The 11,835-nt window shown below is 47.0% G+C and overlaps 1 protein-coding gene across 4 annotated transcripts in view; it reads right to left on the bottom strand.

Annotated features, from left to right (window-relative positions):
- Window positions 1-535: 535 nt before the first annotated feature.
- LOC137438503 (carnitine O-acetyltransferase) overlaps window positions 536-11,835 on the bottom strand; it is a 152,207-nt gene continuing 140,907 nt past the window's right edge. For all 4 annotated transcript variants that reach the window (XM_068133594.2, XM_068133596.2, XM_078766931.1 and 1 more), the window contains exons 10-15: window positions 11,597-11,716; window positions 11,389-11,511; window positions 10,935-11,070; window positions 6,644-6,706; window positions 5,811-5,948; window positions 536-1,300 (exon numbers count right to left, since the gene is read on the bottom strand). In XM_068133594.2, the coding sequence (XP_067989695.1) occupies window positions 1,103-1,300; window positions 5,811-5,948; window positions 6,644-6,706; window positions 10,935-11,070; window positions 11,389-11,511; window positions 11,597-11,716 (778 nt within the window). In that variant the 3' untranslated portion in view covers window positions 536-1,102. The remainder of the gene's footprint in view (window positions 1,301-5,810; window positions 5,949-6,643; window positions 6,707-10,934; window positions 11,071-11,388; window positions 11,512-11,596; window positions 11,717-11,835) is intronic.

Below are 11,835 nucleotides of genomic sequence, written 5' to 3'. Positions count from 1 at the left end.
CTTGATCTTTTCTACCCCCGCTAATTCACCTCAGTTCCACTTTTTTGAAATTCCGACTGCTTTCCTGGAGGTCCTAGCAGTGTCCATGTGTTTTATACCTCTCCCACCCTCCCCCCTTCCCATGCCTCCTCCCCCCAAGCCCTCTCCCTCCCACAGATCTCCCGATGTCCCTGTTCTCTGCTGTTGTACTTGTGTGCTTCCCTCTCTCTCCCCATCTTGTCTCCCGCTCCCTTTATTGTATGTTTTGTGTGTGCGTTTGTTTTTTTTGTGATTAATGTTTGCTCTTACACGAACCTCGATCTTGTATACCAAAAAAAATAATTAAAAAGTGTACGCGACAGGAAGTAAAAAGGACCATTTCCGGGATGCGATCTGCTCCTGTAATTGCCAATGAATGGTCCGCACATCCTGCCGAGCGTCGTTTCGTGTCTTTCTCCGCAAATGCTGAGATGAGGACATAACAAAAGGGATTCCAATGATGCCAAGCGAGCTTTGGTTAGGTGTATTCGTGGGCAGAAAAAGGACAAAAATGAAATCGACTCCATATTAATTTTACTATTTGTTTTCATGGATCGACATTTGATATACGTATCACACATCAGGTGAGTGAAGACTTCCGCATGAAATACGTACGTACTCGTGTTGAGGTACATGTACGTTCAGGCATACCTTCCTCAGCTTTAGCTGTACAACGTTGTGCATCAATGACAAAAGCACCGTAATCAAGTCGAAGCTTCACCACGTTACAGGTGGCAAACTGTACTCACCTGAGTACTGTGTCACAAAATGCACTGCACTGACTCCTCGAGCCAATCAACGGATCCGTTTAAAAGCAAGTCCTCCTGTTATGTATATACACTGTAAGCCGCAAAGTCACACACGCCCAAACAAAATGGACACACATTCAAAGGTCAAGTCCAATATCAAGGCAGAGGTCACTGGGGTGGAAAACCCAGAGGCCGAAAGAAAAAAACCCACAAGTCACCATTTTTGGGTCTTTCGCTCGAGTCCAGTGGTCCTGTGCCATTGGGGTCACATAAGGTCACCTTTGCTTTCTTATAAAATCCAATACGGGTCATGAATGTCCTCCTTCGTGCCACCGTCACTGATCTAGAAGGCAGTGCATGTCTGAGAGGGCATCGTTGATGGCGCGTGCCAGCCCGGACGCGTTGGTTTGGATGCAGCTGTTCAGCGCAGTCACACTGAAGCTCATTTTGGAGGACTGGGGGTTGTAACAGATACCGTAGCCGTCTGGGATGGCAGGGCCGTAGCACATCACAGCATCCGTCTCTCCGGGTACCTGTAAACACAAGATGCACCACCCTTCGTGCCATTGCTCTCAGGTTACCAGAGGACTTTGCAGACCGAACTCCACTGGTAGCATTACAAATGTTGGCATGAACTAACCTCACCACTTCAAGAGGGGAAAACAAAACAATGAATAACGCAGCATCAATCAATCAATGTTACAGCCAAACCTCCACATTGAATGCTCAATACATGTGGTTCCATGATGGCGCCATGCTCCGCAGGGCCAGTGCAAGCTTGGTACATGACATAACATGTGGTTCCATGATGGTGCCATGCTCCGCAGGGCCAGTGCAAGCTTGGTACATGCCCTAACATGTGGTTCCATGATGGTGCCATGCTCCGCAGGGCCGGGGCAAGCTTGGTACATGCCCTAACATGTGGTTCCATGATGGCGCCATGCTCCGCAGGGCCGAGGCAAGCTTGGTACATGCCATAACATGTGGTTCCATGATGCCGCCATGCCCAGCAGTGCTGGGGCAAGCTTGGTACATGTCATAACATGTGGTTCCATGATGCCACCATGCTCCGCAGGGCCAGTGCAAGCTTAGTACATGCGATAACATGTGGTTCCATGATGGCACCATGCTCCGGAGGGCCAGTGCAAGCTTGGTACATGCCATAACATGTGGTTCCATGATGCCGCCATGCCCAGCAGTGCCGGGGCAAGCTTGGTACATGCCCTAACATGTGGTTCCATGATGGTGCCATGCTCCGCAGGGCCGAGGCAAGCTTGGTACATGCCATAACATGTGGTTCCATGATGCCGCCATGCCCAGCAGTGCCGGGGCAAGCTTGGTACATGCCCTAACATGTGGTTCCATGATGGTGCCATGCTCCGCAGGGCCGGGGCAAGCTTGGTACATGCCCTAACATGTGGTTCCATGATGGCGCCATGCTCCGCAGGGCCGAGGCAAGCTTGGTACATGCCATAACATGTGGTTCCATGATGCCGCCATGCCCAGCAGTGCTGGGGCAAGCTTGGTACATGCCCAAACATGTGGTTCCATGATGGCGCCATGCTCCGCAGGGCCGAGGCAAGCTTGGTACATGCCATAACATGTGGTTCCATGATGCCGCCATGCCCAGCAGTGCCGGGGCAAGCTTGGTACATGCCCTAACATGTGGTTCCATGATGGTGCCATGCTCCGCAGGGCCGGGGCAAGCTTGGTACATGCCCTAACATGTGGTTCCATGATGGCGCCATGCTCCGCAGGGCCGAGGCAAGCTTGGTACATGCCATAACATGTGGTTCCATGATGCCGCCATGCCCAGCAGTGCTGGGGCAAGCTTGGTACATGCCCAAACATGTGGTTCCATGATGGCGCCATGCTCCGCAGGGCTGGGGCAAGCTAGGTACATGCCCTAACTGAACCTTCACCTTTGCCCCCTTCACTGTTCCCCACTGTGCCACCATTAACTTTTATAAATGTACATTGTCTGTTCGTATCAATAAAATTTGTACATGTACAATAAGACACTTTCTTACATGGAAAAGGCGAATCTGATGGTCATTGCATGTTGTCATTACATGTTGTCATTGCATTTTCTCATTGCATGTTGTCGCATGTTGTCATTGCATGTTGTCATTGCATGTTCTCATTGCATGTTGTCATTGCATTTTCTCATTGCATGTTGTTGCATGTTGTCATTGCATGTTGTCATTGCATGTTCTCATTGCATGTTGTCATTGCATGTTGTCATTGCATGTTGCTATTGCATGTTGTCATTGCATGTTGTCATTGCATGTTGTCATTGCATTTTCTCATTGCATGTTGTCATTGCATGTTGTCATTGCATGTTCTCATTGTCATTTGCTCTACACTTATAAAAGAGCATGCACATGAAGAATTACAATTTGTAATATGGATCACGTGATGCAATAGATCACGTGACGTGCTCCTGGAACTAAGTTGATAATTACTATTGAAATGTTCCTTTCCTCGTGCTTTGAAATTACCAAATGTTCCTTTCCTCGTGCTTTGAGTTTACCAAATGTTCCTTTCCTCGTGCTTTGAGTTTACCAAATGTTACTTTCCTCGTGCTTTGAGTTTACCAAATGTTACTTTCCTCGTGCTTTGAGTTTACCAATTGTTACTTTCCTCGTGCTTTGAAATTACCAAATGTTCCTTTCCTCGTGCTTTGAGTTTACCAAATGTTACTTTCCTCGTGCTTTGAGTTTACCAATTGTTACTTTCCTCGTGCTTTGAGTATACCATATGCACAAACAAGTCCCTACAGGTGAATGTTTTGTGCGATTTCATGTTCTACTGACGAGGTGGACATGACGAGATGGACATGACGAGGTGGACATGACGAGGTGCCCAACAAGGAACAGCTGTTTGTACCTGGGCCTTGGAAAAGGTTCGCTCACCATTGGCCACAGAAACAAGGACGGAGGGTGAGGAGGATGCGGACACAATCTATGTGTTCGGGACAGCGGAAACCAATCTATGTGTTGGGGACAGCGGACAGCAATCTATGTGTTGGGGACAGCGGACAGCAATCTATGTGTTGGGGACAGTGGACAGCAATCTATGTGTTGGGGACAGCGGCGAGCAATCTATGTGTTGGGGACAGCGGACAGCAATCGATGTGTTGGGGGCATTGTCTCTGCTCAGAGTTTGGAACCTTCCTTGCAATGGGCTCCGCAATCCACTCGGCGTCCCCAACAAATGATTCTTGCACCAAACGGGAATGCCGAGCTTCTCTCCGACAGGTAACTCCGCCCCTTTGCTATTTTTACCTTGCCATCGAGCGTGCGTCATTGGCTGGTTGAGCCCGCGACAGGCCCACCGTTAGCAGCAGTTTGCAGGTGGCGTTTGCATTTCCTACTTCAACAGGATGACCTAGCCAGAGCCCGAGACCTACAGGTACGCACACTCACCTCCACGGTGTGCTTCTGGGCATAGAGGAGCAGTTTCACCTGGAGTGCCGAGCTGGCCTTCAACATAACGGTTCATATTGTTATGTCTGGGGGTAAAGCAATATCTAGAGCCAGATAGATCTGTGTAGGTAGGTATTCGACTGTCGCGATAGGGAATCTACCTGTAATACGTTCTGTGTGTTTAGGCGATTTGTCGGGTAAGAGTATACCTGTGAACATACCAGGATGTTTGTGTGTTAGATAGTATAGGGATTAAGAATAATGCCTCTGCGTGTCACACCTGGTCATCAAACCTTTGTCCCTTATGGCAATGCACACCTGTAGACACTTAGCTAGGCCCTTTAGTGCACACATTAATTAGTTCCCCTCCCTTACCATGACTTTGGAAGAAAATGGACATTCCTAACAGGAAACCAGGCCAGGACACCGCCAATGATGGCTGCCGCCGGTCGCATCACGAACTTGCCTAGCAACATTGCGTACGCCACAGGGGCCTGTGATTGGAGGGAAGGTGCTAGGAGGTTCGGTGGAAGGCACTGATTGGGTGGCGCGCCAAGATTGACGTCACCGGGGAGGTTATATCAGGGCGCGCCGATCGACATTTTCCCTCTTGGAGATCCAGCAGTTCGGCTTGCACATCCGGCTCTTCGTCTTGCGCAGCACGGCTCTTGCGGTTCTTGGACATCGAGTTGGCTCTTGCGGAACACGTCCCTTTGGCCCTCTGGCACATTCAGCTCGAACCCTTGTGCTTTCTGGCTGTCTTGTGCTCTCTGCGCTTCCCTGCTTGGTCTTGGGAGGTCCCTGGTGGTCGTTGGCTCGGGCCTTCGCGGGGCTTTGGAGTTTGGAGCGAGGGACCTAGTGGTGTGCGATCGGCGCTTGTGGAGCTTGGAGCGAGGCCTCGTGGGTGCATCGGGCCGAACGGAGCCGTGTTGGATGGCAAACAATACAAGACTACGGACAGATAAGCTCACACCTCATTTCACAATTACACAACGTGTTATTTTCCTTTCATCCATTCCCTCGTCTCGTATCCGAAATCTGTCGTGTGGGGACGTCCCGATTCAGATATTTATTACTGGCGCGTGCTTTTCCTGTCCCACCTCCTTGTGAATAAACCCTCATGTTATTTTCTGTATATATATCTGAAGGCAGTTTCTGTGTGATTGATTTAGCAGTTAAGACTGCAGGGGTCTCGTGCCCCCCTCCATCCCATGCGCTTTGGTGTAGCTTTTGTTTTTGGAGTCCGCCATTGAGTTTTCGCCTCGAGAGCTAAGGCCTTTGCGATCGGCTTCCGTGACCGCCTGATTTTAATCAAAGGCAGTCGCACGACAATATTGAAGGGGAAAAAAAAAAGGTTGCTCGTTACCTGTGTAATCTCGTGAATCGTTCTTTCATTCATTTTTGCCGTGCCCAGATTTTGCTCTCGGATTTCTAGTGGAATTTTGCTCTGGTTTCCCTAATGGCTGCACAGAGGCCTTGCGAGGCGGTGGTTAAAATGAAACAAAAGCTCCGATGGACAGAGTTGATGTTGCAGTACCTGATGCAAAGAGGAACTTTGTTCAAGGTACAAGAGCAAAAGACCACAAATCTACAAGCACCACCGAAGAAGGCTTACCTGGATGGTGGAGAGTGTGTAGTGAGTGGCGAGAGCATATGATGTATCCATGAAAAATTCCGGGATGTTGTATTGGTCTTCAATAGCTTGCAATTTGAGGCCCATGAGGTGCCGGTCCACTGCCTGACCATTCAATGCCTGCAAGAGCACAACACAGGTGTTCTTATGCTGTTTCACCACAACACAGGTGTTCTTATGCTGTTTCACCACAACACAGGTGTTCTTATGCTATTTCACCACAACACAGGTGTTCTTATGCTATTTCACCACAACATGTGTGTGTGTGTGTGTGTGTATGTGTATGTATGTTTCTGTGTGTGTATGTATGTATGTATATGTGTGTGTGTGTTTCTGTCTGTGTGTGTGTTTCTGTGTGTGTGTGTGTGTGTGTGTGTGTGTGTGTGTGTGTGTGTGTGTGTGTGTGTGTGTGTGTGTGTGTGTGTGTGTGTGTGTGTGTGTGTGTGTGTGTGTATGCTTCTGTGTGTTTCTGTGTGTATGGATGTTTCTGTGTGTGTGTGTGTGTGTGTGTGTTTCTGTGTGTGTATGTTTTTGTGTGTGTGTGTGTGTGTGTTTCTGTGTGTGTGTGTGTGGGGGGGGTGTGTTTGTGTGTGTGTGTGTGTGTGTGTGTGTGTGTGTGTGTGTTTCTGTGTATGTGCATGGTTTGCCACTGCCTTACCAGCACAGCTAATGCTGGAATTTGAATTTTTCCCAAGGGTGCAACACATCATTGCCTCCTTTCACAAGAAAGTACAGCAGGTAATCCAAATAAGAATAAAGGAGTGCATACACAAGCTTCCAGCAATCATGAATGATGCAATTCTCAGTCTTCTTACCCACTCTGTGCTCATTCGGTGTTTATCTACTGCCTCTTTCATTAGCTGCTGCTTCACCTGCACCTGCAAAGCACATGATGGAGATGTCATTGCCCAAACTACCTGTAAATATAAATAAATGTATACAGTCACATGAAAAAGTAAGTGCACCCCTTGTAAAGTTTTGACTTTTTCAACATATTTCAACATACAGCTATTTGATCTTCATTTCAACAACATTGATAGATAAAGGTGATATAATATAACAAATATCATGAAACATTTACATTTTGTAGTCCATTGTATAATTTAAATAAACATAAATGCAAATTTCGCATGTGGAAAAAGTAAGTACACCCATACATTTATCACTACTTCAAATACCTAAAATTAGAATGAGGTGCACCAGCTCAGGTGCAAATGATTAGAACATTGTTAGAGAGGATCTTGGAGGAACATGTCTTATTTAAACTTCAGACATTTAGTTTGGTTTGCTCTTTGTTGTTGAAGTGTGCGGCGTCACCATGCCGAGATCAAAAGAGCTGTCTGAGGCCTTCAGAAAGAAGGTTATCGATGCCTACTAGTCTGGGTAGGGATTTAAAAAGATCTCCAAACAATTTGAAATCAATCATTCGACTGTCCGGAAGATCATCTACAAGTGGAGAAGATTCCAAACAACTGCCAACTTGTTCAGACCAGGCCGCCCCAGCAAGTTCAGCCGGAGAACAATCCGCAAGATGCTGAAAGAAGTCTCTAAGAACCCCAGAATGTCATCACGGGACCTACAGGTAGCTCTTGCCACTGTTGATGTCAAAGTGCACGAGTCTACCATTAGAAAGAGGCTGCACAAATTTGATCTACATGGGAGGTGTGCCAGGAGGAAACATTTGCTGTCCAGAAAGAACATCAGGGCAAGCCTAAAGTTTGCCAATGAACACCTAGGCAAAGACCAGCACTTCTGGAACAATGTGCTCTGGACAGGTGAGTCAAAGGTAGAGCTATTTGGCCACAGTACCAGAAGACATGTTTGGCGAAAACCAAAGACAGCATTTGACCACAAGAACCTGATACCAACTGTAAAGCATGGTGGTGGAAATATTATGGTTTGGGGCAGCTTTGCTGCATCAGGGCCTGGGCAGCTCACCATCACAGAATCCACTATGAATTCTTCATTGTACCAGAGGGTGCTTGAGGATAATGTGAGGCCATCTGTCGGAGAGTTGAAGCTCAACCGAAGGTGGACCTTGCAACATGACAATGACCCTAAACATACCACTAAATCCACCAAGGAATGGCTGAAAAGAAAGAAATGGAGGGTTCTGGAATGGCCAAGTCAAAGCCCGGATCTAAATCCCATCGAGATGTTGTGGGGGGATATGAAACGAGCTGTGGATGCAAGAAACCCCTCAAACACCGCACAGCTGAAAGAATTCTGCATGGAGGAGTGGGCAAAAATTTATCCCAGTCGGTGTCAGAGACTGGTAGATAGTTATAAGAAACGCCTACTTGAGGGTGTTTCTGCCAAAGGCGGCAATACCACCTATTGGAGCCAAGGGTGTACTTACTTTTTCCACTTGCGAAATTTGCATTTATGATTATTTAAATTATACAATGGACTACAAAATGTAAATGTTTCATGATATTTGTTATATTTTATCACCTTTATCTATCAATATTGTTGAAATGAAGATCAAATAGCTGAATGTTGAAATATGTTGAAAAAGTCAAAACTTTACATGGGGTGTACTTACTTTTTCACATGACTGTATGTGTGTGTGTATGTATATATATATATATATATATATATATGTTGAGTACACACTTTATGAATGGTAGGAATTTATTGTTGTGCATGCAAGTGATGAAGATGAAACAAACTTTAAAATGAACGAGAAAGAGTGAAAGTAATTGAAAGACTAGAATGTGATACTCGGTATAGAGCACACACCTCAGCACCACAGTTCCTTCCACCAAGCTCGGAACAAGTGTGTGTGTCTACCCTCAGGAGTGCCAGGAAGCACTATCTCTCCACACTCAAGATTGAACTCTCAAACATGTCTCCTTCCTCCAAATCCTGGTGGTGTCTGGTCAAATCTGTTTCTGGTGTTTGTTCCCCCTCCATCCCCTCCCTTACCTTAAATGGATACACAGCTGACTCCGCACGTGAAAAAGCCAAATGTTTCAACTCTGTGTTTGTCTCAAAATCTTGTGTCCCGAACCCATCTCTCTGTGTACCCACCTCACCCAGTCGAACCCAACTGCTCCTGGACGCTGTGTCCTTCTCTCCTCACAAGGTGAAAAAGTTTCTGTCAAACCGCAACTGATTCTGCAACTGGACCAGACGGCATCAGCCCACGGGCCCTAAAATCCTGCTCTGACGCTCTATCTCACCCTCTCTCTGTTCTCTTCACCCTCTCTTTTGCTCAAGGTCATCTGCCAGCATCTTGGAAATCAGCAAACATTACCGCTTTGCACAAAAAAGGTGCAAAAACAGATCCTTGCAACTACAGATCAATCAGCCTTCTCCCAATTATCAGCAAAGTCATGGAGTCAATCATCGCTTCTGATATGAAATCTTTCCTCTTCTCCAAAGGCTTGATCTCGGATTATCAATTTGGATTCAGACCAGGTCACTATACTCTGGACATGCTGCTTCTGCTGTCTCAACAATGGATGGAGGTCCTCAATGGCAAACAGGAAATCAGAGCTGTCTCCCTTGACATATCACGTGCCTTCGATACGGTCTGGCACCCAGCTCTGCTCACCAAACACTCCTCCTATGGTATCCATGGAAATCTCCACGCATGACTTGTGGACTTCCTCACCGGTTGCAGTCAACGTGTGGCCCTGAATGGAATTCTCTCATCTCCCCTACCTATTCAGGCTGGAGTTCCCCAAGGTAGTGTTCTGGGCCTGTGCTATTTCTGGTCTTCATCAATGATCTCTCCGACTCTCTGGAAAATCCTCTCTATCTCTTTGCTGATGACTCCACTCTCTGCCGCTCCATTCCTCTTCCCTCAGATCGGCAGTCTGCAGCCTCCTCACTCTCTGGAGACCTGGACAAAATCACAGACTGGTCAAACAAGTGGAACATGTCTTTCAATTCTGACAAATCTCACACTCTTACTATGTCTCTCCGAAAAGACCGACTGGACAACCCTCCCATCCACTTTCTGAACAATCCTCTTCAAGAAGTTCTGTCACTCAAGCTTTTGAGTCTGACCATCTGCCATGATCTTTCCTGGAAAAACTACATTTCCAAGCTGGCCTCCAAAGCCAGTCGCCGACTGGGCATCCTCCGTTGTGCGAAGTCCTTCCTTGGCACACCTGAGCTCCTCGCCACATACAAAGGTTGCATCCGCAGCTCAATGTAATACTGTTCCCCCCTCTGGGCCGGTGGTCCTGCCTCACACCTAGCTCGGCTTCACACGGTTGAAACCAAAGCCTTAAGAATCATCGGAATCTCCCCCGATGAAGCTGATTCTGAGGGACTTTCACTTACTCACCGCAGGCAGGTTGGTGGTCTTTCTGTCTTCTACGGACTCCTCTCCGGCCTTGCTCCGCCAGCTCTGTCTGTGCTCTGTCCCCCAAATATTCCTGCAGGTCGCACAATATCTGCCAGCAACCCTCTTATGGTTAAACTGCCAAGATCAAGACTCTCTGCTCACTTTCACTCCTTCATTCCTCTTTTTCCCCACCTCTGGAACAAACTCCCTCACTCTCTTCAATCCCACTCCTCCCTCAAGGTCTTTAAAACAGCTGTTCACCACCATCTCTTATCGTCCCCCATCCAAAACCTTGATCTTTTCTACCCCCGTTAAAACACCCCAAATCCACCTCTTCCAATCCCCAAATTCTTTCCTGAAATTCCTGGAAGTGTTCATTTGGTTTATACCGTGTACCTCTCCCTCCTCCCCCAGCCCTACCCCTTCCACAGATCTGCCGACATCCCTGTTCTCGACTGTTGTTGTGCTTGTGTGTTTCCCTCTCTCTCCCCGTCTTGTCTCCCGCTCCCTTCATTGTATGTTTTATGTGTCTGTGCATGTTTTCATGTTCAATGTGTTAGGTCTTACACGAGCCTTGATTCTGTATTCAAAAAAAAAAGCATAACCTTCATGTACGTTTGATGGTGGAGGTAAATATGTTTGCTGAGACGCAAGGGAAGGCATAGTGCAACAACATGAGTCGAGGTACTCATAAGGAACACGTGTGGTGCCGATTGAGGATAAATCATGTGAACGAAAGGCACAAAGTCAGAATTGGGCATCAAATATATATATATACGAGTATACATATATACATATGCATATACCGAAATGTCATCGCTGTCAAAGGCCTGAACAAATGCAAGTGACTGTTGGGTCGTCACTGGGATGATGTCAGTCCGCCCAAGGTGAAAGAACCTTGTGGTTACCTCCTCGGATGATGGGCACACCTCACCGTGTCTCCTGTACACCACCAACAGAACATTAGTCAGACAGGTAACCATACTTCAGGGGACTTCACCAGGATATCAAATGCTCGAAGACCTTCATATGGAAGAGCACAGGTGCACATGTGGTGGCCATGGTTTTGTTTGTACCTATGTGTTCTATGGTAGGCCTGAATCTCTGCACATTATCCATAATCCTAAAGAGGATACGAGGATTACATTGTTTTTACAACATTTCAGTTCTTTAAAAAAAAGTTTTCTCTTGCTAAAGATGCATTTTCATAAACCCTTCCAAGAAATACCAAAATCAACCTGGTCAAGAGGAATGATTGACCTGTAGTATGCCAGTTGAATTGCCATCTGGATGAAGGCATCTGGGCTGAGGCCTTTGTGCTTGGCAAAGTCTTTCCCAAACTTGTCGTAGACAAAGCAGTGGATGTCCAAGTCCGCGACTTGGCTGTGAAGAAGAATACCCATCCATATGGAAAGAGAACTCGGATTTATCACATCGACGGTGTTAAGAAATCCGTTAGGATACCCACGTGTCATGGTGAGTGCGTGCTCCATCTATCATCCTCTTCACTTCCCAGTTGATGTTGAAGTAAAGCTTCTTGGGCTGGGGTAACAGAGTGGTGCAGGGCTCCACATCGTCCATTTTATTGCTGTCAAAAAGCAAACGCAGAACAGTCAGGAAACTGGGATGTCAGAAGGATTCCAAGGGGTGTCGGAAACTTCAAAATACTGAAGTCAGGAAACTGGGACAAAAGACAATGGGAAAACA

Source organism: Myxine glutinosa, chromosome 13 (genome assembly GCF_964187855.1).
Source record: "Myxine glutinosa chromosome 13, kmMyxGlut1.1, whole genome shotgun sequence".
In the NCBI taxonomy this organism is placed as follows: domain Eukaryota; kingdom Metazoa; phylum Chordata; class Myxini; order Myxiniformes; family Myxinidae; genus Myxine; species Myxine glutinosa.
This window is presented reverse-complemented; position numbering and strand designations above follow the sequence as displayed.